The following is a 25,707-nucleotide window of genomic DNA, read 5'->3' as shown; positions in this document are numbered from 1 at the left end:
CATCCAGCACAATTTCTTTTCCCATTGAGATCTGATGTGTTTTGAAAGTGTTCCTTCAATTATTTTGAGCAGTGTACTAATCAGAGACATAAATATAAGCTTGGGAAATCTCAAAATCCAACTGCACACGCGTATGAGAAGTCATGCATAAGAGAGAGAGAGAGAAGGAGAGAGAGAGACACAAGAAGAGAGAGAACAGTTAAACTGTCAAGTGCCATTTGGGACCGGGTCTCAGATCTTCTCAGTCTGTTCTCGTCTCAGAAGTGACTAACTGTCATCTCTCCTTTCTGTTGCTTTTCCCTCTCCCACAGCTCAGAGCCTCCGCAAAGCTCAAGAGAGCTCAGCAGCCAGAGGAATACCACAGGAATATCACAGCTAGACTCTCCTTCACTCACTTTTACCGGTTTTATCTCTGTCTGAGCTTGTTTGAGACTCACCTCCGGAGCCGAAGTGCCACCAGACCACTGACTGGGCCGTGCACCAGAATAGCAGTAAAAATAGCAGTACACAACCGTGTCAGGCTGTCAGCGAATAAATAAAAAATGGCTCTGGATTGGCAGTCCCGGTTAACTATAGTGCCCCACTTCGGCTGAAATGTCAGAGGAGTGTTGAGGTGCTTCATTTGAAGAAGCGCCATTAAAATCCAATTAGCTATGTCTGAGCTATTAAACAAACTAATAATGTGATGACCCCCTCGGTTCAATCTGTGTTTTATTACAATCCAATTAGCAGTCAAGTCAAAGTCAAACATATTGAAAGACTTTCTCCTCCTTAGTCAAATCAAATAAGAATCACAACAAAAGCACATTATTTGCCGTGTCTAAGTCTCACAGTAAAACAACCACACGAAGAGACAGAGTTCACCCTCCCCTCTTCTCTCGCCCTCCACTTCCCAGCCGTCTTGTTCTCACCACCTCGGCGTTGTGGCTGTCACACACGGGCGTAATTAGCAGTCCTACAGCAGGAGCGTATGGTAATGTGACAGGAAGATGGTGGACATGATGGCTGCTCACACACTACTCTCCTCCCATGGGGAGAACTTTGTGCCGTACCTCCCCTCAGCGGAAAGACTGGTGTCGGTCAAACACGGAGCGGGTCGCTCAGACAGATGCTCACGTACATATGGGCACATATACATGCAGATGAATACATGTCGAAGGTTTGCAAGATTTGATCAAAGCAGTTGAGTTTACAATGTGAGGTTATTGTTTAAGTGCAAAACTTGGTGATGGCTGAATTTAATTTGCAAGTAGAGATTACTATAACATCCAGCAGTATATAAAGTACCATGTCTCAACCAGCTACAAACTGTTTGAGCACTATGATTCATTAACAGGAACTGAGGCTAGCATAATTCATTGACTTAACCCTTTGTAGGGAACTCATTGAAATACTTGGAAATTTAAAATTTCAACAATAAATTTCATTGTAGGGCATAAGAAGAGTTTTTCTAAAAATCAAGGTCAGTATAGTTACCAAATATGGTTCCTCGCCCAATAAAGGGTTAACCCAGTAAATTCTATTGTGGAATATTTTGGTGTTGTTCATTAAGCGGAAAATATTATAATGATATTAGATTACATAGACTACTGTATATTTATCAAATTCACCCATTCAACTTTTAGTGCTAGGTACGAAATGATCACCTCAGTCATTAGGATTATTCTTCTGTAGGCTGCAAATATCTGCAAATACTTTTACAGTAATAAGAACAGATGCTGAGATGATGGTTGACTGACCAAATGACAAATAAACATTTGAATGTATGGAGCCATGTCGCTAGAAAGAATAACCCTAACCCTAACCCTAAGTAATCGATGCAGGGCAGGTCATACTTTAAAAACACTTCCTATGCCACCATGGATGGAAATAAACGGACCTTCTGCAAATGCCTCAATCTTATAAACTCTACTATTGTAGATTTGTAGTCTCCAAAATTTTTTAGATTACAAGTTACAGACTTGGCATAAACCCTTCTGAGCTTGGTTGAATAGCTTCCTCTGTGACAAGTAAAATTAAAAACCAATACAGTGATGCTCCCAAGTCAGAAAGCCGTATGAAAACCCAGAAACATTTCGAAAGTAGATGCTTTGAGCATCAGAGACTAAACCTGATTGACGTTAATTTCTTGAAAAGTAAAAACCACAACTATTCCATGGATAACTACCACCGGATGGGAAGCTGAAAGACTCCACTAACACTCCAGTTCTTTGTGCATTTTTGTCTTAGCCATGAGTTGGGCAGAGTCGGCCACTGCCCAGATGGTGACAGACAGATCCACCACGCTGAGCTTCAAAACTTGTCTTCAGGAATCCTCTGGGTGACACTGTGGGGGGTCTGTCCATATTTATACACAGTCATTTTAACAGCCGCTATGTTTATGTCCTCATTATGTTAGTGTTAGTGTTAAATGATGTATTTTTAACCGCTGAGGGGAAACTCGCCCCTGCCCCTCAATCATCTACTTACACAAACAGTTTACTTAATCTCTACGCTCCCTGCTACAAATCACTAGTCTCACTTATTGAAATTACTAGGCCACGCTGTAGAGCTTGGAGGTGACCTGGCCATTGACGTCGCCTCATTCCCAGCTACAAGAACCAGTTTCCAATGGGAATACTGTGCAGCGGCTTTGAGCTTATGGTGACCTCTTTATGGAGTTTCTGGTTTCTGGATCATGATGTCAATAGAGAGCCAGAAGTGAGGGTATAGAGGCAAGACAGAGACATACAGAAGGACACGCAGAGAAACCGGGTCAGTCTGGCCACAGAATCAAACCCCCTCCCCCCAAAAAAAGAAACGAACACTGTGATCCAGTAAGAGACGTCTGGCTCATTGCATCACTTCAATCTAATATCCCAGCCAGAGTGTGACCTTAGACTACAGCCAGTTCTCCGACTCTAACTCCTGAATTATAATCTTCCGCCGACAGCTTCAGATTGTAATAAATGATCTTATATGCTCGAACGCTGGAGCTCAACGGCTTCTTTGCTTCAAAAAATCCATCATGTGCACGCTTAAAAGGCACTTCTGTTCCTGTTTACTGGCATACACGCAAAGCTGTCGGCTTTGTTTATTCCAGACTTTATCATCGGCTACAACCGCGGTCGCTCATTGTTGGATGTTTGTAACTGTTAACAAACAAAGACTGGCTTGTGAGTGATCAAACATCGACTGTGTATTTCCTCAAAAACAGAGATTTACAGTAACAGTGCTTCGTGATCATAAGCTGTCATTTCTAGTGAATTAATATTTCCGTTCCCCAAAATTATTCACAGCAGATATAAATTGTTAAACACTGCTTTACTGTATTCTGTCATCATTAAAAAGTAAACTGTACTGCTTCTCCAAAACCAGTTATGCTTTTTAATACAATACTTCTAGTAAAAATCCTTATCCAACTGTGACTCGGTTATTATGTGATGTTGAGATTGTTCAGCATGTTTTTAAAAGGAGTGTAGGGGGTAGGCAGCACCGTGAAGTCTTCACGTCTCATATCAAGTCAAAATACTTGTTTCATGGTCTTTGTCACCCTTTCACGTTGTTAATAACATGTGACAAGGCAAGCTTCCCCCATCTGCAACCATTTTCTCGGCCACCACAGTGACAACGCCTCCCTGCTGGGAGATTTTAAATGTACTTATTCACAACGCTGCAGGGGTGCACATAGCTACGTAAACACCAGTCATTTCAATCAGCTTATGAACTACAGTCAATTTTTTCTGCTAGGGATGAACATTCCTTGACCCCGCCTAACTCTATTGCTGCTATTCCAAAACTAGTCAAAGGGGTGAAGCGTGAGTGGAGCTGAGGAGGGCGGGTGATGCATAAGGCAATATGGCATGCGGACTGCTTTTACAAACATTTGTGAAAGAATGGGTCGCTCTCAGGAGCTCAGTCAATTCCTGCGTGTGATAGGATACCATATGTGCAACAAATCCAGTCGTGAAATATTCCAATACCTCCAAACTTCATGTGGCCTTCAGATTAGCTCAAGAACAATGCATAGAGAGCTTCATGGAATGGGTTTCCATGGCCAAGCAGCTGCATCCAAGCCATATATCACCAAGTACAATGCAACAAAGCATCAGATGCAGTGGTGTAAAGCACGCCACAACTGGACTCTAGAGCAGTGGAGTTCTCTGGAGTGACAAATCCCGCTTCTTCATCTGGCAATCTAGTGGAGGAATCTGGGTTTGGTGGTTGCCAGGAGAGCGAACAAGTGTGAAGTTTAGTGTAGGGGAGATTATGGTGTGGGGTTGTTTTTCAGGAGCTGGGCTTGGCCCCTTAGTTCCAGTGAAAGGAACTCTGAATGCTTCAGCATACCAAGAGATTTTGGACAATTCCATGCTCCCAACTTTGTGGGAACAGTTTGGAGATGTCCCCTTCCTGTTCCAACATGACTGAGCACCAGCTCACAAAGCAAGGTCCATAAAGACATGGATGAGCGAGTTTGGTGTGGAAGAACTTGACTGGACTGCACAGAGTCCTGACCTCAACCCAACAGAACACCTTTGGGATGAATTAGAGTGAAGACCGCAAGCCAGGCCTTGTAGTCAAATCAGTGTCGGACCTCCCAAATGTGCTCCTGGAAGAATGGTAAAAAATTCCCATAAACACACTCCTAAACCTTGTGGAAAGCCTTCCCAGAAGAGTTGAAGATGTTATAGCTGCAAAGGGTGGGCCGACATCATATTAAACCCTATGGATTAAGAATGGGCCAATACTTTTGGCGATATGGTGTATGGGATGAAGCTACTGGACGCAGAATTTCCCACAGGATAAATAAAGTCTACAACTGGGTGTTACAGCCTGTAAAGAATCTACCATTCCAACTTCATCTGGACCTTTAGAGTTGCGTAGATACAAGTAAAGCGTGGTATTTTAAAAATACTGACCTATTTGAGGCTGTAGGAGAGAGGTTACAAGATGTCCAACAGATAGAGAGGAAATGTCAGGTCAATAGCCAAAGCCATTATTGCATTACTTTAAAGTTAATGCAATAATGCTACCATTGCAAATGTGGAAAATTAAAAAAATAAAAGTAATCAGTGCACATTGCAGCTAGGATGTTATTATTTATTGTGTATTATATTCCTATATGCATGACCAGGTTTTTCTGTATACATCCATCCCAAATATATAGTCTCATAACTGGAGTACATCCTTTTAGAGACAAAAGAACATGTGTTTGTGTCCACATATTTATGGCCATGCAGGGTTATTAAAAATGTTGCTGCTGCTTTCTTCTTTTTTTTTCCAGATAATGACAATTAAAACTTCTTAACTTCAACAAATCTGAAGAGACAAGTTTATCCCAGGACAAACACTGACGCCAATTACCACCATAATCGTTATAATCATAATTAGAGTTCTCATTTATCAGACAGTGGAATATAGCTCTGTGTACGTAAAAGTTTTGTTTCCTCGTCGCCATCGTCCTCCCGCCTCGTGTCCTCATCTCCGCTCGTCTCCCCTCCCCGTCACCTCCTGCTCTACTCCTCCCGTGACTCGACATCTGGAAGCAGCACCCTCTAATGATCGCCCTGCACACTGCAATGACTCACAGCCAGCCAGCCGAGAACGCACACAAAGAGAAACGCACTCTTCGTTTCCAACTCCTCCGAGAGACGCGGCGCAGTATTTTATTTTTTTTCCTCCTTCCCTCGCAGGCCCTATTGAACCGCCTTTATGCCTTTTCTCAGCCGTTCCTCTCGCTTTCTCATTTCCTCCCCTTTTGCTTTTCCTTGATGTATGTGTTGCCTGACAAAAGGCGCACTTCCTCTCCTCCCTTCAATCTTTTCATCTTTGTCTCATTCCCTCCTTCCTTGTTGTTCGCCATAGAAAGATCACTGAGACAGGAACCATAAATAGGCGGCCCGGGCGGCTGCTGCTTCTTTTTAAACCCGCCATCAAAGATATTCATCATCATCAGGCTATTGATAATCAAGCACTATTGAGCTCTTTTATCCCCTAAGAGAATCATGCACTCGCGCATATGTCTTTCTCCATCCAATCCACCTGTCCCATTGTGCCAGACACCTCAGACAAGCTTTTTTTCTCTCCTTGCTGACAACAAAGGAGTGTATAAGAGAGAGAAAGAGACTGAAGGGGAGTTTGAGGAGAAGCGCTGATTGAGGCCTGCGGTGCGGACCACGGAGGAGAATGCTTTACTCTTTGTGCTATATAGAGAACCGTCACTCAAGACTCAAGAAAAACGGCCACTTGCTACGATAGATAGCATCCCAGCTGCGTTTTGTCTTTCACTGCCGTCAAGCGGAGAGTTTAAATAATCCAGAGTGAAATGGCTCTAGAAGAGACTCCACAAAACCGGGGATTGATTACTTGCTGTGTATCACAAGCACATCCGGGCTAAATATGAGCACCGTTTAAAGGTGAAGTAGCAGGGAGAGCGAAATACAAAAATAGAAGGAAAAGGATCATTCAGTGGTTTGGATTTTGGGGTGAATGGCATGCACTGTAGGGGGGCTTAAGCCTCCTGAAGGGTCTAATTAACGGATTAATGGTGTCCTGGAGCTCCAAGAGAGCACAGAGGAGCGGAGGCCTCTGGCTTACCTCTAGCCACGGTCTTAATAGATTCACCCGGCGCACAAGAGAGCTGGCAAACTGAATTCAGATGTGTCGAGACTGACGAAGAGGACAGGATGGAGGGAGGCTAAAGGGAAATATGAAAAGGAGAGGGAAATGAGACGAGGTGAGAAGTGGACAGAGGGCGGGAAAAGCACAAAGGAGAAAAGAACGGGGAAAAGAAGGAAGCATGGAAGCAAGAATGACTGCTTTGCTCACGAAAGAGAGAAGAGCGACTTATCTGTGAGACAGTAAAACATAGCCTTCAGGCAGCTGTCAGCCAAGCTTCAACGAAGCGTCTCTCTCTCTCTCGCTGCCTCTTACTCACACGCTCCGCCATCAAAATACAGCAAATCAATCACCCTCCTGCAGCTACAAGTCCTCCTGTTTAATACCCGTCTGTGATGCGACATCCGCAGATAACTTTTGATTAACGGGAAGCTGATAAACACAACAGGCTGCGGTTTACAAAATATCACCCGGGGGTAGAAAGCCACCGTTCACAGCCGCGTGGCTACACTTTAAGGGCTCGGTTTGGATTCATCGTGGCGGCGGATGTGTGTAGGAATGCACCCGTTTGGCGGCGTGTGTGCGTGCGTGCGTGCGTGCCCTCGCGCTCGGCTGTTCATTTGCATGTGTGTTTCTACGTGTGAGAGTCGCTTCTAAAAATACAAGGTGTTGAATATAGCAGTTGAGCAACGAGAGGAACGAAGGGAAGACGAGAGGAAAGCATGGAGTGCGAGAGGAGGAAGGGATGGAGCCATTTTCCTCACTCGAAATTGGAAAAAAACCTACAGATTAAGAACCCATTTGGTGTCATCAATCTTCTTTCTTTACAATCTAACTACACATCTCCATTCATCAATGATACGCGTGCTAAATCATTGCAGGAAAAACATGCTGCTCCTCGAGGTGATTGATTGAAGCGCACATCGCTCGTAGCACTTGTCTCCGCTTGCAAAGTTTCCCCATCTCAGACTTTTCCCATCCAGGAATTAGACGAGCTGATGAGGGTCGAACGCTGCAGTCACCGCCGATAATTCACCCATCTGTATCGCTCATATCCAAATATTTGCATGCAGCGGGTTGCTCGCCAAACTAGGTTTCACCGCTCTGACCTACTTAAGTTGTTTTAAGCTGAATGATGTCGGCGCAAAAGAGTTCTGACTAAGACAGGAGGCTGTGAAGATCGAGTGTCGCCGCTGACAGGGTTTACATTACAGGTTGCGGTTCATCTCATACCAAGAATCTTTTTTTTTTTTTTTTTTTCTCGCTCATTATATGTGACTAATGTTATTTCAACAGCTCTGGGTGAAATGCATTCATCAGAAGGACAAGAAAGGAGACTGCTCAGGCCCAATTCAAGCTCCAGGGTGCAGATGGGTCAACGTCGAAATGATTTGCTCATTATTTTGACAGTACCTTGTATGGTATGACAACTGCAGACCCGCCACTGATGCCCACAATTGGCAGAGCTGTCTGGGTCGAGAGGAAGTCCAGGATCTGTGCCACTTCTGCCACCTGGGGACAAAAACAGTCAGATTCAGTATTTGCATAAAGTGATGGGTGTTAAATCAAGGTGGCAAATCTAACAAGTAAACTGGATGTAAACAGATTTGAAAATCTAAAAAAAAAAAAGGTCCACTAGGTCGCTGGTCCTTGTGAGCAAGGGAAAAGAAATGTGAACATCTACATTATCAATGCTTGCATTGTACGTTTTTAGGCTTCTCACGTGCCACGGCATACAGAGGTGATGTCCCGGGGCATACTGATACTGACCAGCATGCTCCCGGCACATCATCTGTACGCCCCAGCACATCGTCAGCATGGCCCAGCTCATCCCAGTATGTTTTTTAAGGGTGTGACGGAACAAGAAGGAGCAGCCACAGTGACCTGTTAGATGAAGAGCTGCAGGCTGCACACTTCCAGCAAGTGCCCTGTGCCCTGATGTTTCGCAGACTTGTGCCGTTTGCAGCATAGATTCTGATCACGGCCGCTCACAGAACTATGAAAAATATCCATTTATTGTCTGACCTCTTTAATAAAACATCTATATTTAGTTTTGCTGCCCTTGAGCGTACTTCCTTCTAGGTGAACGGTGAGAACTGGGCTCTGCACATTTTGTGTTTATGATTAAATATCATCTTTTCGATTTGAAACCACCGCCATGATTTCATTTCAAAGAAGACACTATGCTTGGCATCTCAATTAGTTCCTCTTTGTGATTTAAGCTGACAAGACAGATGCTTTTTTTTGTTTGTTTGTTTTTCTTTACACAAAAATGCTCCCTGTGCAGGTTTAAGGATTTGGATGTGGGTGACTGAACACCGTGACTCCGGAGACGAGGTCTTATCAGAAAACCTCAAGAAATCCCTTTTTACCTGCGCGCCTGCACCCGAGCCCACGTCATCCTCAAACACCACACCGTGCAGCCTCTCTGTTGCCATGGTATCGCAGAGACGTGTCAGCAGGTCGCGAGGGTTGGTGTCGTTGACCAGCACGGTCACGGGGCTGACCACCACGGGCAGGTCGACGAAGTTCTCCCCGCTGAGGCGGCCCCTGACTTCATTCTGGTAGCTGGAGCCGCTGAACACCACCGCCACGTTGATTGACGGGTGGACGAGCAGCGGCCGGGCCTGCAGGGGCAGTGGGGAGGCGATGAGGAGGAAGAGGAGCAGGAGCAAGAGAGGGGGCCAAGACGAAGGAGGAGGATGTCCCATGGGAATGGCCATGTTGGCAGCCTACTGCCTGGAAAGGAAGGGGAGAAGGAGGACGAGAGAGGAAGGAAAGAGAGCAGCAGTCAAACATACAAGCTGCTTTACTTTTATGATGTTTTTGACATAATGCCTCATAATCCGTCAGTACATATCAATCCCTTATTTCCCTCTCCTGGTTTGTCTCTCTCTCTGACCCCTTTGTATGACAGTATTAGCCCTGCATTTAGACTGTGTCATCAGGAGAACTGTGTATGTGTGTGTGTGTGTAATCCTCCATAATCCAGCCGCCAGTGTCATGACTGTAATCACCTCGCCATCTCTACACATCTCTGATTCAGCACACAAACACGCTCATGCACAGCCCAAGCAGGACGCCAAAACTGTCACACCGGTCCCCGACCCTCGTCACTGGGATTACATTACATTAATTCAGCCGGCAGCTCTCGGCGCCGTGAAACTGCTACTACACTAATTGCTGTGGAAATGAGTGCACTTTTACAAAATAAACCCAAAAACCCAACATATGGCTAAATTTAATTACATCCTCACATGCCGTCAAACCCCATTGGATAATGTCTGCAAAATTTAACAGTTACTGAAGCACTGATATTCAGTTTTCACCCGACAGTACCGCGTCCCTCGTTTAGAAGACAACCACGCATGGAGCTCTTTGAGTATTTTTCTTTTTTATAGATGTATATTTCACTGCAGCTTCATAAATAAAAATATGAATACATTTTGAAGTTTTTATCCTGTTTCCCAGTACTATGTCACAGTGTTTTTGGATAACAAACATCCTTTCTTCCTCTTTATTTAGATATTTTGAAGACCTCAACATACATGACTTTGAGTTTAAGCAGGTAACAAAAAAAGCCTAAATAACTGTTGCAAGCAATTACATACATTATTCGACAAAAGAGATTCACCTCTGTTTTGAGACACACAGGTGCTAAAACACTTTTAGTTGGATAGGTTTATTAGTTTATAGAGCGATCAGATTTGTCAGCATGGTTACAATAACATGGGTTATTTTTGACCCATCTAATCACCCCGAGCACCTCCTTCTCACTTTTGCAATGCCACCGTTTTCTCCATCATCACACAGGAGTCATGATCACTGCAGCTGCTGGCTGGTCATATTTGTGACCAGTGATATCATGGGTTTTGCTGTATGTTTTTAAATCAGTTTACTATTTTTTTCTTTCGCAACCTCCTAATCAACACTCGGGATGTTTTCTAAAACTACAGTATACAGCAGGCTGTATTGCACTTAAAATGGGCAATGCTGACTTTTGTATAATTATGTGTTCATAGTGTATTTAATCAAAATCAGTCACTGTAAGAGACACAACATGAAACCCGTTCCCTAGAAAATGCTCCAAAAGTGTGGAAATATCTAAAGTAAAAACCTTGAAATGTGGATTATAATGAGCAGCAACACTTCCAACACCTGCATTATGGACAAAGCCACTTTCATAAAGCATTTACTGATTGAACATCTTTCTTTATTATATCAATACCTTTGAGGCTTTCATAAAGACAGATGGGCTTTCATATAGCAAATAAAGATCTCCACATACACCCACATATCTGATAGGTGGAGGTCGGAGAGATAGCATGTCTGTTTCATCTGTGGCCATCAGAGACACTCTGATAATTAACAGCACCTCTCAGCTTTGATTCAAAGCAACACCGGGTTAAATGTGTCCCAACCCTCCAACACTCCTCATGCTCCAGGCATATCAATCATTCGTCTTAATAAGGTTTTATGCTCCCGGGCTTTAGATGCCCATAGCAATGAATATACAGTTTGAACCACTGAAAGCCAATCCATCTTTGTTATTAGATGCAGCTGAAGATAAACGATTCAGTCAATACAGGGTCAAAGCTGGATTGAGTGACGTGGGCCAGCCTTTTTTCTTAATGATTGTTTTATGAGTTTTTGTTAACATAACATTTACTCTGTGTTATGTTTCTAATTCCTTATTATACAGCTGAATTGTGTTTTCTTCCGGGTCTGCAAAAAGTCAAGCATTTTGAGGAACTAAATTGTGTATTGGAAATATAGTGAGCAGTGTCATCTGCATATATGTGTAGTTTTTTTAGGATTTGCTGTTAACTGGTCATATTTTTTGAGAGGACTTTTCCTGTGATATCATGGGTTTTCAAATGTGGCTTATATCACCTTCAAAATCTGTTATTAAAGGGTAAATATATAGAAAACTGCCTCTCAAAATCTGAAATAGGACTGGCGAGCAAAAGGCAAGAACTTTGTCTCTTGTTAATCCCTGGATTGCTTCTTCTGACTCGGTGAAATCACTTTATTTGTCCCCTATGAATCATTATATATTGATGCAAGCACAAAGCATCCGTTAAATCGCCACCCACTTGTGCTCGGTGGAGATTAAAAACAAACAAATAAACAAAACCCCCACGCAGCATAACTCCAAACGGATTCTGAGTGGCAGACAAGAGGGAAACGGCATCTGATTGTATCTGAAATAATCTGCCACATAAAAGACAAGAAATGAATACGTTGGACTTTGTGTGCAGCTGAAGCAGAGGATATATCCGTAATCGCAGAGTTAATCTGGGAGCTATGCAGAAATCTTGATATCCTTAGATTAGAGAGATGCTTTTGCTCACATTAGTAAAGCTTGTGGAGCAGAATATGCTCATGTTGTGGGATATTATTATCATAATATACACTGACAAATTACAATATATGGAGTATGAGTAAATAAAAGTAAAAAATCATCTTATTTTCATCTGAATTCTTCAGTTTATGTAAAAATAATGTAAAATCCCACTCTTCAGCGCGGAGGTACAACAAATCTGTTATGAGCTATAATTTGTTGATTGAAATCCCTTTTGTATTTTACCTCTTGCTTTTCACCCACCAGAGTAAACAATGAACAGTTGGCAGACTCCTCAATGCATTTGGCTTGAAATGCTAAGAATTCAAAGTCAGAGCAGGCGAGTATTTGTACACACAATGTGGTCAGGATAAACAGAGGGGTTGTTTTAAACGTAATCATATACCTTAAAAATATAAAAGTCAGGACGGAGCGGTGGAGGGAAAACGTGGAAACCAAGGAGCACTATTGCAAAGGATGGAAACGGTGAGAGAAGGAACAGGCAAATGCTGACTGGGTGAATCATAGGACTGGAGAGGAGGTCAAGTGTTCATTTAACAGTGTAATCTCTAGAAAAAGGCACCATAATGGACCTCAGATTAGCAGCGTGTATGTGTGTGTGCGTGTGCTCTTGTACAGCTATCTTTGTGAGGACCAGAGTTTTACACCCTCGGAGTGAGGACATTTGTGCAAACTGAGGATATTTTGGACATTTTCCTCACTTCTTTACAAGGCTGTTTGAGGATTAAGACTCGGTTCTAGGATAAAGGTTACAATTGGGTTATGGTTGGGATTAGGGTAAGGGTTAGGTTTAGGGTTAGGATAAGGGGCTAGGGAATGCATTATGTTAATGGATGTCCTCACAAAGATAAACGTACAAACATGTATGTGTGTGTGTGTGTGTGTGTGTGTGTGTGTGTGTAGTGGGGCTGATGGTAGTTTGGAAGTTGAAGGAGTGTGTGTGTTTGCTTCAGACTGGCAGCAACAGTGCAGTTACAACACAAGGAAAGGACCAGAGATGTGTTACATCTGAACTTCGCACACAAACACAGCGCACAACAACCATCTGCCATGTTTTTACAATACAATACATCTTCAAAGATAATATGAATGTTTCAGACGAGAATCAGTCAGAGCAAGGTAAACAACAGAATTATATTCATATGCACAGTTTGGGAGAGAGAGAGTGAGCATGGCTGTGCAGGTTTTCTATTATTATGGAGATTTCCAGATGGAGAGCAGCTCTTCCATGTGGGGTAAACTCTCTCACTGGGGACTCAGATAGGGCTGTACAGGGTACATGGGCATTGACATGAATCTAAATCACCCCACAGTTTACTACTCTGAAAACTTAAATATAAAGCTGCAGTGATTAACATTAGCAAAACCTAATAGTAAAAGCTAATATTGGTAAATGACAGAAATTAGAGGCAAAAAATGTAAAACTGGTAACAACACTGTAGTGAACAGTTTCTCTATTCTGGATATCAGAACAAGCACATCGGTTGCTGGTTGGATTTAATGAATGCAACAAAAATAAAGGTTTTTATGCTTCCCCCCTCGCACCTGCACTGTCCCTGCAGTGGAAATGAAAAGGGTTCGGGTGGTGCACGGCCTTCATTTGTCTTAATTTTCCACACCTTGATCTCACAAGGCTTTTATTTTCATGGTTATTTTTGCTCTTTTTGTTAAATGAATAGAAATGGAAAAAGCCCTTATTTTTGAACACTCTTGTGTCTCTTATCAAGTTCATGTTGCGGGCCACAATATTTTAAAATTTAAATACAAAATTATCAATGCTTGCCTCTGCTGAAGCACAAACTCTCATTAATCCTTAAACAGATTAATACGTTGAAGAAAAAATATCCTAAATATGTTTGTTTTTCCATGAAATACCTCGAGTTTGATAGTAAGAAGAGCTTCACTGTCTACATGACCAGAATAAACATTATCATTGTGTAGATTATGAATCTGGTTAACCAAATATTCCTCCACATGTTCGTCTGTGAGCCGTTCTTTGTCGCTACCAAATACTGTTTCTCCTGGGACATACAGCACTGTACATACAGTTGGAAACATTCAGTCATTTAACTACTGAGCTGGGATATGATGGAGTCCCTATACCGAGTCCCCAGGGGGTGGAGAGGAAATGAGCAGAGAGGATCTAGTTGATGGGATGAGCATCAGCGCCACAGTATTATCAACATGCGTGATTTTTTTTTTCCACGGCAACTCGGAAACTGATTTGAGCATTAATTAGGGAGCATGAAATAGAAGGCTAGTATTAATGTAGTAGACAGCCATCCTCTCATCAACAGATAGCAGGACTCAGGACTCTGACAGCTGAATTAGATCCAAGGAATTCCAAAATATGTTGTATTGTATTTTTTTCTTCGGCCACAAGAAGAAAGCATTGAGAACATTGCGCGACAATGAGCGGCACTGACGCGCAATCTTCAAATGTTTTGTTGTTTGTGTCACCTGCCTTATTGGGAGTACTGAGTTATATACTGAGTTATATATTTTATAACATTATGAAATACAGTAGGGCAGCACAGTGGCGAGGAGGTTAGCACTGATGCCTCACAGCATCCAAAGACATGCTCATTAGGTTAATTGGTGATTCTAAATTGGCCGTAGGTGTGCGTGTGAGTGTGAATGGTTGTCTGTCTCTGTGTTAGCCCTACGATAGACTGGCGACCTGTCCAGGTTGTACCCCTGCCTCTCGCCTGATGACAGCTGGGATAGGCTCCAGCAGAACCCCGCGACCCTTAACAGGAATAACCGGGTATAGAAAATGAATGAATGAATGAATGAATGAAATACAGTAGATACTTTATGTTTTAACAAAGGTTTAAATGCATAGTTGTGTGGTGGTTAGCACTAATGCCTCACAGTAAGAAAGTTCTGGGTTTGAGTCCATCTGGACCATCCAGAGGACAAGCGGTTACAGAAAATGAATGAAAGAATGAATAAAGGCATATGAGTGAAGAGACAAACCCTGAGAGTTATCTACAAGTTTATGAAACAAGTTGCAACCTCTAGAAGACAGCATTTAGCAGGTAAGAACCAAAGCTAAGACCTAAAGCGAAAAAGTGTTGGCTTGGCCTCAGAAAAAACAATCGTGGTTGGATAAGCAATGGTTTTCAACATTGTTGCCTTAGAAGGTCTGCTGTAGAAGGACTTAGGGCCCGGACACACCAAACCATCATCAAAGAACTACTGCTTAGGACATACGTTCTGTGCTTACGTTTCAAAAAGGGAAACGGCCTGCAAGGAATCTAGGGAGAACGGAGCAGAGCTAGCCTCTCCTGAACCATCCTGTTCAGTTGGTTGACAGTTTTTTCATTCCTGTGTAAACACTCAGATGAGATGAAAATGAAAAACCCCAAGAAATTTAATCATTTGTTTACTTTTGTCACAGAACAGAGCAGCTAATCAGAGTTATTTCTCAATGGCACGCTCTGCCACCAATGCAACCGGCTGAATGGGCTGATAATCCAGGGGTCCGATTAGAGCTGACGGTGTGGGTCAGCAAAGGGTCACAGATGGCACAACGCTGGCCAAATAAAAATCCCTGGCTCAGTGCATTCTGTCCAAAATAGATTAATGGTTCATTAATTTTTTTTCATCTCTAAGAAATGAACTTCCAGTTGTCACACATCCACTTTTTTACAAACTCTTGTTGTTAGTTGTTGTTGTTTTTTTTTATTCTTTCATAACTAAATTTAATTTTTATGAATTGTTTAGAGCAGCAGCACATGTCAGGAATAAAATCCTAACTTGGATTAATGAGATTCCAGTCAATGAAGCACTTCAATTAGCCTTTCCTTGAGTCATCGTCAAATCAGCTGAATTAAAGGTTGTGGATTTGACAGTTAACACACCATAGGGCCTGAACTGAACCAGGAGCAGCCACTCTGTCAACGTCAATCAGCTCAGCTGCTCCACCGTTTCTTCTCCTCTCATCCCTTCATGCCTCCTTATGGATCAACCTTCCTAATCGACCTTCCACGTGCAAATTAAACCCACAATATGAATAAATGAGCGTGTCATGCTTAACCCCTGAGCTTATTATGAAACGTATCACATAACGTCTGCCACATAAATTTATCATAATTAGGATTTTAACTGCCAACACTGGAACCCAATCTCTCTGTGGGTTTCTGCTCCCGCACATGAAGACTTGACAGCTTTACAGGAAATCGTTGCGGGCCGGACGCGTCGGGCGGGATGAATGACGCTGACATGATGGGGGCATTTCTAAATCCACTTGGCCCAGTGCCACTCACGAGTATAGCAATAAAAATCTCAGGTGGGCACGGCCGACAGACGTTCCTTACAAAACCTTAACTCCCTGCAAGTCATTTAAACCTACTCTGATGGGTGACAGAACAGCTCCAAGAAAACGAGTCCAATTCTCTTTGTTTTAGCTTTGTTTTTGAGCGGTATTTCAAAATCTTGATGACACCCACTCTGCTGCTAAAACCTACTTGAAACAGACGCACTCACTAAAACATACAATGTTTTTATATTTAATGTCATTTTAGTCATCTTATATCCATTTAAATTGGACCCTCAGAGGAGACTCTGGCCCTCAGGTTGAGAACCAATTTTTTTTTTTAAAGAAATTATGGTGCAGCAAAATTTAACAAAAAAACAATTTGATGTTGTTATATATTTTTTTCATTTGAATTTCATAATCTTGTGAGCATTCACATTTACCGTGGGGCTGCTTTCAGAACCCCAAACCTTAAACTGAGAACCACAAGAGTATCCATCTCCTGATTCATAGGTTATTTTGCGATTGTTAATATTTTTTTAGTTTTTATAGAGAAATATGTTTTACTCTTATTGTCTCATTTAACATCTTATGACCCCTTCAGTGTTGTGTTTTGAGCCTTCAGAGGGTCCCGAACCCCCTGTTTGGGAACCACTTGGTTAACCATGAAACTACAGTAGAGGATGCAGTAACATGATGAATCTAAACCAGCAGAAAGCCTTTGTCACTAATGGAGAAAGATGAGAGCTGCTGCCAACAGCTCATGGGCCAAATCAATGAAGCATTACCAGACACTGCAACATCCATGATCCATAGGTAAATGAGTCGTATTGACCAAGAATGCCAGCAGGTATGGAAGTGTCTCACACACACAATGAGCAAACAAACAGCTAACCACTAAATCTCAGCGTGAGAAATGTTAATACGTCCTCTTACAGTAGGTTCCTGTTATAGTAACAACTGGCTGCTCTGTTTCTGTCAGCAGCATATGGGCGCATTCTCTTGAGGAAACTCTTCACTTATAGAAACTGAGGTATGACTGCTCGGTGTGTCAGAGTCTCCCCAAGCGTCTTGTTCCATCTATCCCGTCTCTTTGTGTATTGATCCACATCTCCCACTTACACATATACTATCACATCAAGACACAGACTTACCTGCGTTTTCTGCCGAACTTTACCACCTGCTGCTCCATCGTTCCCCCACCCCCAAGGGCTTTCCTCCAAAATGTCTGTCTCTCTCCTTCTCTTGTTCCTTTCACCTGCTTTTCACCTGCCTCTCTCTCTCCTCTCGGCACCTGTAGGAGTACGCATTTAGACCGAGTCTCTCTGTTATCAGTGCCTCCTGCGCGGAACGTGTGCGCTCTTGGCAGCTTTTGGATGTCGGCGCACTCCCCTGGAGGACTTCACAACGTGACAGCGAGTGTGTGTGATCTCCCAGTTTCTCCAAAAAAAAAATAAAAAAATCGTCTTCTTCTCTCACTTCTCTCTCTTTTTTGCCGAGTGTGTCACAGTGAGCGTGTTCACAAGTGGTCACATAGGTGAGGACAGGACATCAGGAGAGGGACGAGGAAGAAAAGTGAGGGTGAAAGAAGAGGAGAGGTGTGGGAGCCCCTCGATGAGCGGCAGCCAGCCTGTTTGTGTTTGAGTGTGCGTGCATATGTGCGTAAACCCACTGTGTTTAGCTCTCTGTCTATAACACTCAGGCGCCCTGCTGTTCAGATGAGGAGAGAGGGGGAGAGGAGGAGGAGGAGGAGGAGGAGGAGGAGTGATAAAATGCCTCTCCAGTGGAAGGGGCACGGGCGCCGGTAACACTTCAGCAGCGGAGGCTGTGACGCTTCCCCGCCGTCTTCTCCTTTCTCCCCCTCTCCGCCTCCTCTTCCTCCCTTTCCCTCTCCCTGCTCGGAGGTAAGAGACACGACAGATCCATGGGAAGTTAGAAAATCACGCAGACGGATGAGGAAGGGTCCCGTGCACGCCTCTGCATCCTTGGAGCAAAAGTTTTTATCCCCTTCTTCGGTCCAGTTGTCAGACCCTGTGGTGATGGTACTCCGCAGTAAGGGATCCCCCTTCTCCCCTCAAGAAGTGGTGATGATGCTCCTCCTCAGGTGCTGTGCGATGAAAAGGGATGAGAAGAGGATGAGAATTGAGTTTGCTGCTGCCCTCCCCCTTTGCCCTCTTTCCCATATGGATGCAGGGTGATCCAGATGTTGGTTGATGGTGAGAGCGTCAGGAACAAGGAGAGAACAGCAAGACAGATGGCAGGTCTGTGGGGTCGGGCCAGCTGTGCACTAGCAGGTCCTCATCCTGTTGCACTGATTTGTTTTTTCTCCCTTTTTTTTTTCCTCCACCAGAGTTTCTCTCACCCCCTCTCCGTTTGCGCCGCCGCTCATCTGCCTGTGCTGTCACACCAGTAATCCTGCTTTCCATTTCCCCTCCAACTCCATCTTTCCTGTATCTCTCTCTATCTCCTCTCACTCCATCACAAGGGCTGCATGTGAGTCCTGGTAATAATGGTGTGAGGATTTAGCCTGCCTCCCTTCCTCTCCTCCCTCTCGCTCACTTCAGCTCAACCCCTCCTCCTCTTCTTCCAGCCCACTTTTGCTCCCGTTTCCGCCGTATTATTCACCTTCATCCTGTCATGTATCCTGCCTTCTTTTCCCTAAATCACCTGACTGTAGCTCTCTGTCGTTCATACCCTCTCTCTCTGCCTCTCCCTCCCCTCTTTCCTTCCCTTTAACATCAACAGGTCCGAATCTCATCAACAGTGCTGTTTTCCCCCAGTCAGGACCCAAGAGGCTTTGTCCATTGTTTAATCAGCTCAAATACAAAGTCAATAAGGCAACAGGCATCACACAAACCAATTTAAACGTGCAGGCAAAGCAAAACTATCACAATGAACTCTGTTGTGCTGAAACAGTAACTTAAAGGGGAACTACTGTTTTTTACCACCTGGACCTTATTTCTGGCATAAAATACGATCATTTACTCACCCATATAACTTTTTAGTAGTTGTTCGGGAGATATTTAGATCTGCGTATATCCATATAGTGGGAGTGACTGGGGCACCGAAACGCAGCCTCTAAATAACGAATTATCTGCCTCAAAACGCGTTCGTTTCACCAATATTTTGTTATCGTATGCTAGTGCTATTCCCCGTTGAGTCCGGCGTTACCTGTTATCATCATCCAGATGATGTCTTCTGACCTGGATGATGTCATCTCTGAGTGCCGCATGCACCGACTGTTGGCTTGTTTACTTGTAATGTGCTACTGCTAGTTTTTTGCAACGTGGCTGAATATTTTTCCGATTCTGAGGTTGTGGACGAAGCATATGATATGTACGTACGATCACAAAATATTGGTGAAATGAACGAGTTTCAAAGCAGATAATGCGTTATTTAGAGGCTGCGTATCGGTGCCCCAGTCACTCCCACTATATGGATATACGCGCATCTAAATAGCTCCCGAACGACTACAAATTACACCAAAGTTATATGGCTGAGTAAACGATCGTATTTTATGCCAGAAATAAGGTCCAGGTTGTAAAAAAACGGTAGTTCCCCTTTAAAGTCATCCGAGTTTTGTTTTGAATATAACAAAACATCCTGCTCAGCTTGTGTCTTTTTGTGTGTCAAAAAATAACCACAGTGTTGCTGCGCAGAAAGCTTTTCGTTTCATTTTTTTTTTTTCCTTATTCTCTTGCATTTATCATACGTTCATCAGTACCGAAGAGACAGCCTTGGCGTTTTCCGAACCTCTCCCACAGATGTGAGCGTTCAGTCGCTGAGATATCCACGGCACCGAACTGACCCAGAAGTGAACTGACCAAAATGTCCCCCTCCCCGGGCTCCTTAGAAATGTAACTGACAATTTAATTGAAGGAAGCAATCAAGAGACGCCACTCAAAACGTCTACCTGAAAGTGATACTCCCACACTGTCATGGTTTTGAGTTTTGACTGCTTTGTGTAACCTTGTTTCTGCTGTTTCCTGTTTTATTTTGTACTCAGCTTTCTTTCTTAAGTTTTACTTCATGTCTGTCTGTGATTTCCACTCACCTGTCTCCACTCACCTTGCGTCTTTCGAGGCCCCGCATCTCATTGGTCTCACCTGTCTCCAGTTATTCCATCAGTGTGTGATGTGTGTGAGTGCATATAACCGTGCCTTTCCCTTTGTCCATTGACATGTCGTGTGTTATGTTATGCCTCTTTTTCTTCTGTTCTGTTCCTTGTGCAAATTCTGTATGTTCTTGATTTCCTGTCTTGGTTTTTGGTCTTCACCTGTTTTTCGATTTTACCTGCACACCCTGCAGCACCTTTAGTTCCTGGTTTTGAGTTTTTATTAAAGTAATTTTGCTTCCTGGCTCTGCCTCCCTCTGGGTCCCACCTCACCCAAACTCACACAACACATACAAATACATCTCGTTATGTATGTCTCATTCACAGGTCAACGTTTCTCACTGTGAATGCAACCATCGGCCTGCAATTACCTCTGATCCTGCTGAAAGAAAACAGTAATGTTGACTGGAAGCATGTTGTGTCAGCTGAGAGGGGAAAGTAGAGTAGAGCTGAGTGTGAGAAATGGAGAGCAGTCTGCCTTTCCCTATTTTTCTCTTCACATCTTACTTTTGACATTATTTTAGCAGAGACAAACAATTCTGCTTCACTCTCCTTCACTCACGCCGTCAGACGGGCGTCTCATAGTTTTGAAGAGCGCCGTCGTCTGCAAGTTACAGTCCCTCCTTTTTAAAGAAAAGCTGTTTTCTTCTCTTTCCTCACTAGGCAGCTCGGTCAGGTGACAAGCCTTTTAACGCGGCTCTATAAATACAGACTAGTGTTAAAATAGAGCGTTTGAGATGTGAGACGCGTGACTGAGGCGTTTATATCTGTACGGGACGCGTGTAGCAGATACAGTCGTACCTTTGATGAATGGAAACAGACAATAGCAGACAGATGTTTGAGAGGATAGTCTCTCTGTCAGCAGCTGGGCAGTGTGTAAACCAGCCAGCCTGAAACATATGTTCTCTGGGCAGCAGCCCAACCAGATCCACAGATTAACTCGGATTGATTCGGCAAGTTATCTTTACTGGGGAAGGGATCAGTGGCTGACAGGCAAATAATTAATTCTACAATTTTTGTGCGTTGTCAGGGAGGATTTCTGTTTGCTGAACACCAATATTAGACTGATACAATGATGGATCTCTCTCAGCATCTGCAGCACATAATGTACTGTATATATTGTATTGTGTAATATTAATGCATATTTTGATCAAATGAAACACATATCAGCCACAAATTAAAAGCAATTTTCAAGCAAAATTACATTTTAGTGGCTCCTAAAAAGCAAGACTTTAGTTATTAATTTGCAGATTGAACATGTTTGAGATTCAGGCTGTTTTAAGATATTGTCTTGAGATACACAAAACTGAACTGATCGTCATTTTTACACATCTCAAGCCTTTTCTCCCAAGAATATCTTTTCAAGTGACCTGTAGCGACAGACAACTGTGATTGCTTTAACAGTGTCTGTGTTTACATGGACATGATTTCTTCACCTTGAATGAAATCATTCTGATCAGAGATTCCACCTTAACTGTTTACGTGGACGCTAAATAAACCGATCTAATAAGATAAAGGTGTTTGCCCCAAAACCTAAAATCTACGAGAAATATAACAGAAAAAGAAGAACTTTACTGACAGCATTGCTTCAAGTTTAAAAGGAGGTCCGGCCAAAAGGATCGGCATATCAGAAGGGCAGATACAGTATATTTTTGCACTGAACTCATGAAAATACTCGTTAGCCTGAGCTCTATTCGTGTACAAAACAACTAGCAAGCAGCTCTCATGCAAAAGCGGGCCAGACAACGTTCCTCAAGGTCTTGGCATGTTTAGTGAAGCAACCTCCTGGCTGACAATTCTGTTATATGGCCAGAAAATTGTGCAACCTGATTTTAAATGGCTCTCTGGAAAATAGCAGAATGGATATGTAGTTTAAAAGAGCCGAGCCTATGAGCCAGCTGACAGCTTAAGTTGTGGTGCGACATTCACGAGTGACTTCACAGGACTTCTGTGGGATTTAGGGCTGTCTGTTTGGTATAAATGGAATAAAAGTGATAAAGTTTTCATAAGTGTACAGTTGACTGTGTTTTTGTTGTTTTACAGCAGTGGTTCCCAAACTTTCTCTGCTGGGCCCCGCTTTGGTACATAAGAAAATCTTCACGCCCCCCCTTACCCACAAAAAAGATTTTGTTTTCAGACTCCATTGTTAGTTTATTTCACACATTGTAATTAATACAAACCTCAACCTTTTTTGAACAAATAAAATTATGTAATTATGTTCAGTGCAACAGGTTTGCAGGTTTACTCCCTATGTTGTTGTCTAAAGTTGGGCGCACTCACCACATTGCAGCGTAATTTTTTAATTTAACCTCCGGCTCCGTCCCGCTCTCGCCCGCTCCCTTTGATTATTTGCTCTGTCCCGTCCCTATCACGTTACCAACAGGGAAATTGACTCCCATACCGCGGGACTCCCGCGGGAATACCGTGACCCGCGGGAGTCCCAAAAAATTGTCACCCTCTAATTCCATCCGCACCCTGTGCCCAACCTGTAATGGCTCTGCGACCCCCATAGGGGGAAACTCCCACTTTGGGAACCACTGCTTTACACTGACATATTTATATCTACAGTACATACACAGTATACAGATCCTCAGGGTCCCTCTTTCAAAGAGTCAGCCATGTTGCACTATCACAATTCTTACAATTGCCCAAAAAGAACAAACCAAATGCTGGCTCTAGTACATTTAAGAGGTGGCCCACCCAGATTGTTGTTGTTTGGGAATTGGGGGGTTGAGCAGCTCATGATGGAGCTCATAAATATTGAAAAATAACTCATTACTGAAATCCCTGCAACACAGAAAACAGAGAAGACGTTTGGAGTAGTTGGTGTGTTGGTGTGAGTTAGTCTAACCTGTGAAAGTCTTTCAATGGGAAATTAATTTTGGACCAATCACGGTTGTTGTGGTTACATTTCTGGGGTGGTGCATGTCAGGCTGCGACACGGGGTGCAACGCTAATTCATACCTATGACATAGATCTGACACAGAAGCATAAATCCAGCCTTCGTCGAGGGGAGTTCAGTTGGTTGCAGTCTGCAACGTCACCATTAGATGTCTCTAAATCTGACAGAAAGTTCCTTTTTAGGGAAACGTGAACATTTCTGGCGGAGACGAGGATTAATAGCATGCTACTTGCAGTACCTGTAAAGGTTAATGTGCTGGGCTATTCCGTATCTGGGACAAGTTGGCAGGTACTCAGTAGAGATCCTAAGACAGTTATTTGTCTTGGATAAGAAATAGTCCAACATATAACCCATTTTCTAATTTCACTCCCAAATGTACCTCCCAAAACTATTCCTATTTGAAAAAAAGCAAACAAAAAAAAATTAAAATAAATTCATGGTTATGGATGTGGAGAGAACTAGGGCATCCAAACACTTTGTTGGCTTTTTTGACCCAACCACCCACCCCCATCTCTTCCATCTTTATAAGACGGATTAAGTCAAAATTCTCCTGGCCTCAAAATGTTTGTAAATGGGAGCGCTGGACCTTTTTAGTCATTTTAACAAATGACTGATGTAGTCTAAAATGCACTGTTTCCATCCGGCTGTGCCAGTGATGCCACTGCTTCACTGCTCACATTTATCTCTTCTGTCTGCTTAGCATTTAATCAGCTCCAACCCGTGTCTCAGCGTACTCCGGTGTGCTCCAGCTCTTCTGGGGGAAGATGTGTGCTATCATCGCTTCCCAATCTCTCTCTCTCTCTCTCTCTCTCTCTCTCTCTCTCTCTCTCTCTCTCTCTCTCTCTCTCTGTGTAGGATTACATGCATCCTTCAGGAAGTGATTAGGTCAGAGTCAAGACATCCAGTTACCTGTACTGCTGTGCTGTATTTTTATATCAGTAATCTCCTCTTGGTGAACATCGTATAAACAGAGTCTAACGTTAAGTATTGAAACTACGGGACAACAGTTTTGATCTAAAATAGATTATGTAAGAAATATAATGAGGACATGTAACCAAAAACTGTGGATCATATCATTCTTTAGGTTAAATGAAAATGTGCTTCATGGAAAAAAAAAAAAAATAAATAACAGCTTTTGGAAAACTAATCCTATTGGGCCTTAAAGCTAAGCCCTGCAAAGACCTGCAGGGAACCGGTTAAAGGGGAATTACTGTTTTTCACAACCTGGACCTTATTTCTGGCATAAAATACAATTGTTTACTCCCCAATATAACTTTGGTGTCGTATGGAGTCCTTCGGAAGATATTAAGCTCCAATGGAGCGACGTGTATATCCATATAGTGGGAGTGACTGGGGCACCAAAACGCAGCCTCTAAATAACGCATTATCTGCCATGAAACTCGTTCATTTCACCAATATTTTGTTATGATATGCTACTGCTATTCCCCGTTGAGTCCGGAGTTACCTGTTATCACCATCCGGGGTCTGTAGATTAACCTACTAACCTCTGACCTGGATGATGTCATCTCTGAGCGCCGCACGCACCCAGTGCAGCTTGTTTACCTGTAATTTGCTACTGTTATTTTTTTGCAACATGACTGAATATTTTTCCAATTCTGAGGTTGTGGACGACGACTTTGTTTATGATGGACGTGCTTACCGTTTTGAATAGATAACAGGTAACTCCGAACTCAACAGGGAATAGCACTAGCGTATCATAACAAAATATTGGTGAAATGAATGAGTTTTGCGGTAGATAATGTGTTATTTAGAGGCTGCGTTTCGGTGCCCCATTCACTCCCACTATATGGATATACGCGGATCTACATATCGTCCGAACGACTCCAAATGACACCAAAGTTATATGGGTGAGTAAACGATCGTATTTTATGCCAGAAATAAGGTCCAGGTTATAAAGAAACGGTAGTTCCCCTTAAAGTATAGGCACTACGGGACAACATTTCTGATTGAAAATGGATTATGTAAGAAATGTAATGAAGACATGTAACCAAAAACGGTGGATCAAATGGTTCTTTAGGTTAAATGAAAATGTGCTTCATGGAAAAAAATAACAGCTTTTGGAAAACTGGTCCTATTGGGCCTTGAAGCTAAGCCCCGCAAAGACCTGCAGGGAACCGGTTAAGACTAATACCGATGAAATGATCCATCCTTAACGCCTCACCAAGATGAAATGGTCCTGATGAAATGGAGCGCAGGAAGTTAGGACAGTCAGCGATTAAAGATAAAAGCACCGTAAGTGTTGCGGAGTGCAGCCTGAGAATGAATTCCTGAGACGTGCAGCACTTAATATCCAGGTCACAGTGTCGGAGAAGTTGCCAGCATCACTTCAGTGTTTCAGTGAGGCACAAAGCCGTGTCATCTGCATAGCAATTAGACACAATTTTATGCTTACAAATAATCACGCTTACAAATTATGTGCCCGGAAGGAATAATGCAAATTTAAAACA

General features: G+C 43.0%; 1 protein-coding gene across 1 annotated transcript in view; it reads right to left on the bottom strand.

The window, feature by feature from the left end:
• LOC311503947 (glutamate receptor ionotropic, NMDA 2C-like) overlaps window positions 1-9,320 on the bottom strand; it is a gene marked incomplete at its 5' end in the record, with an annotated part of 44,355 nt that extends 35,035 nt beyond the window's left edge. Inside the window, 2 exons of the mRNA XM_084566871.1 lie at window positions 8,011-8,109; window positions 8,970-9,320. Of these exons, the coding sequence (XP_084422997.1) occupies window positions 8,011-8,109; window positions 8,970-9,320 (450 nt within the window). The remainder of the gene's footprint in view (window positions 1-8,010; window positions 8,110-8,969) is intronic.
• Window positions 9,321-25,707: the final 16,387 nt, after the last annotated feature.

Source organism: Chelon labrosus, assembly GCF_963514085.1.
Source record: "Chelon labrosus genome assembly, chromosome: 19".
Taxonomy (NCBI): domain Eukaryota; kingdom Metazoa; phylum Chordata; class Actinopteri; order Mugiliformes; family Mugilidae; genus Chelon; species Chelon labrosus.
The sequence above is the reverse complement of the archived record's forward strand: the minus strand, read 5'-3'. Positions and strand labels throughout refer to the sequence as shown.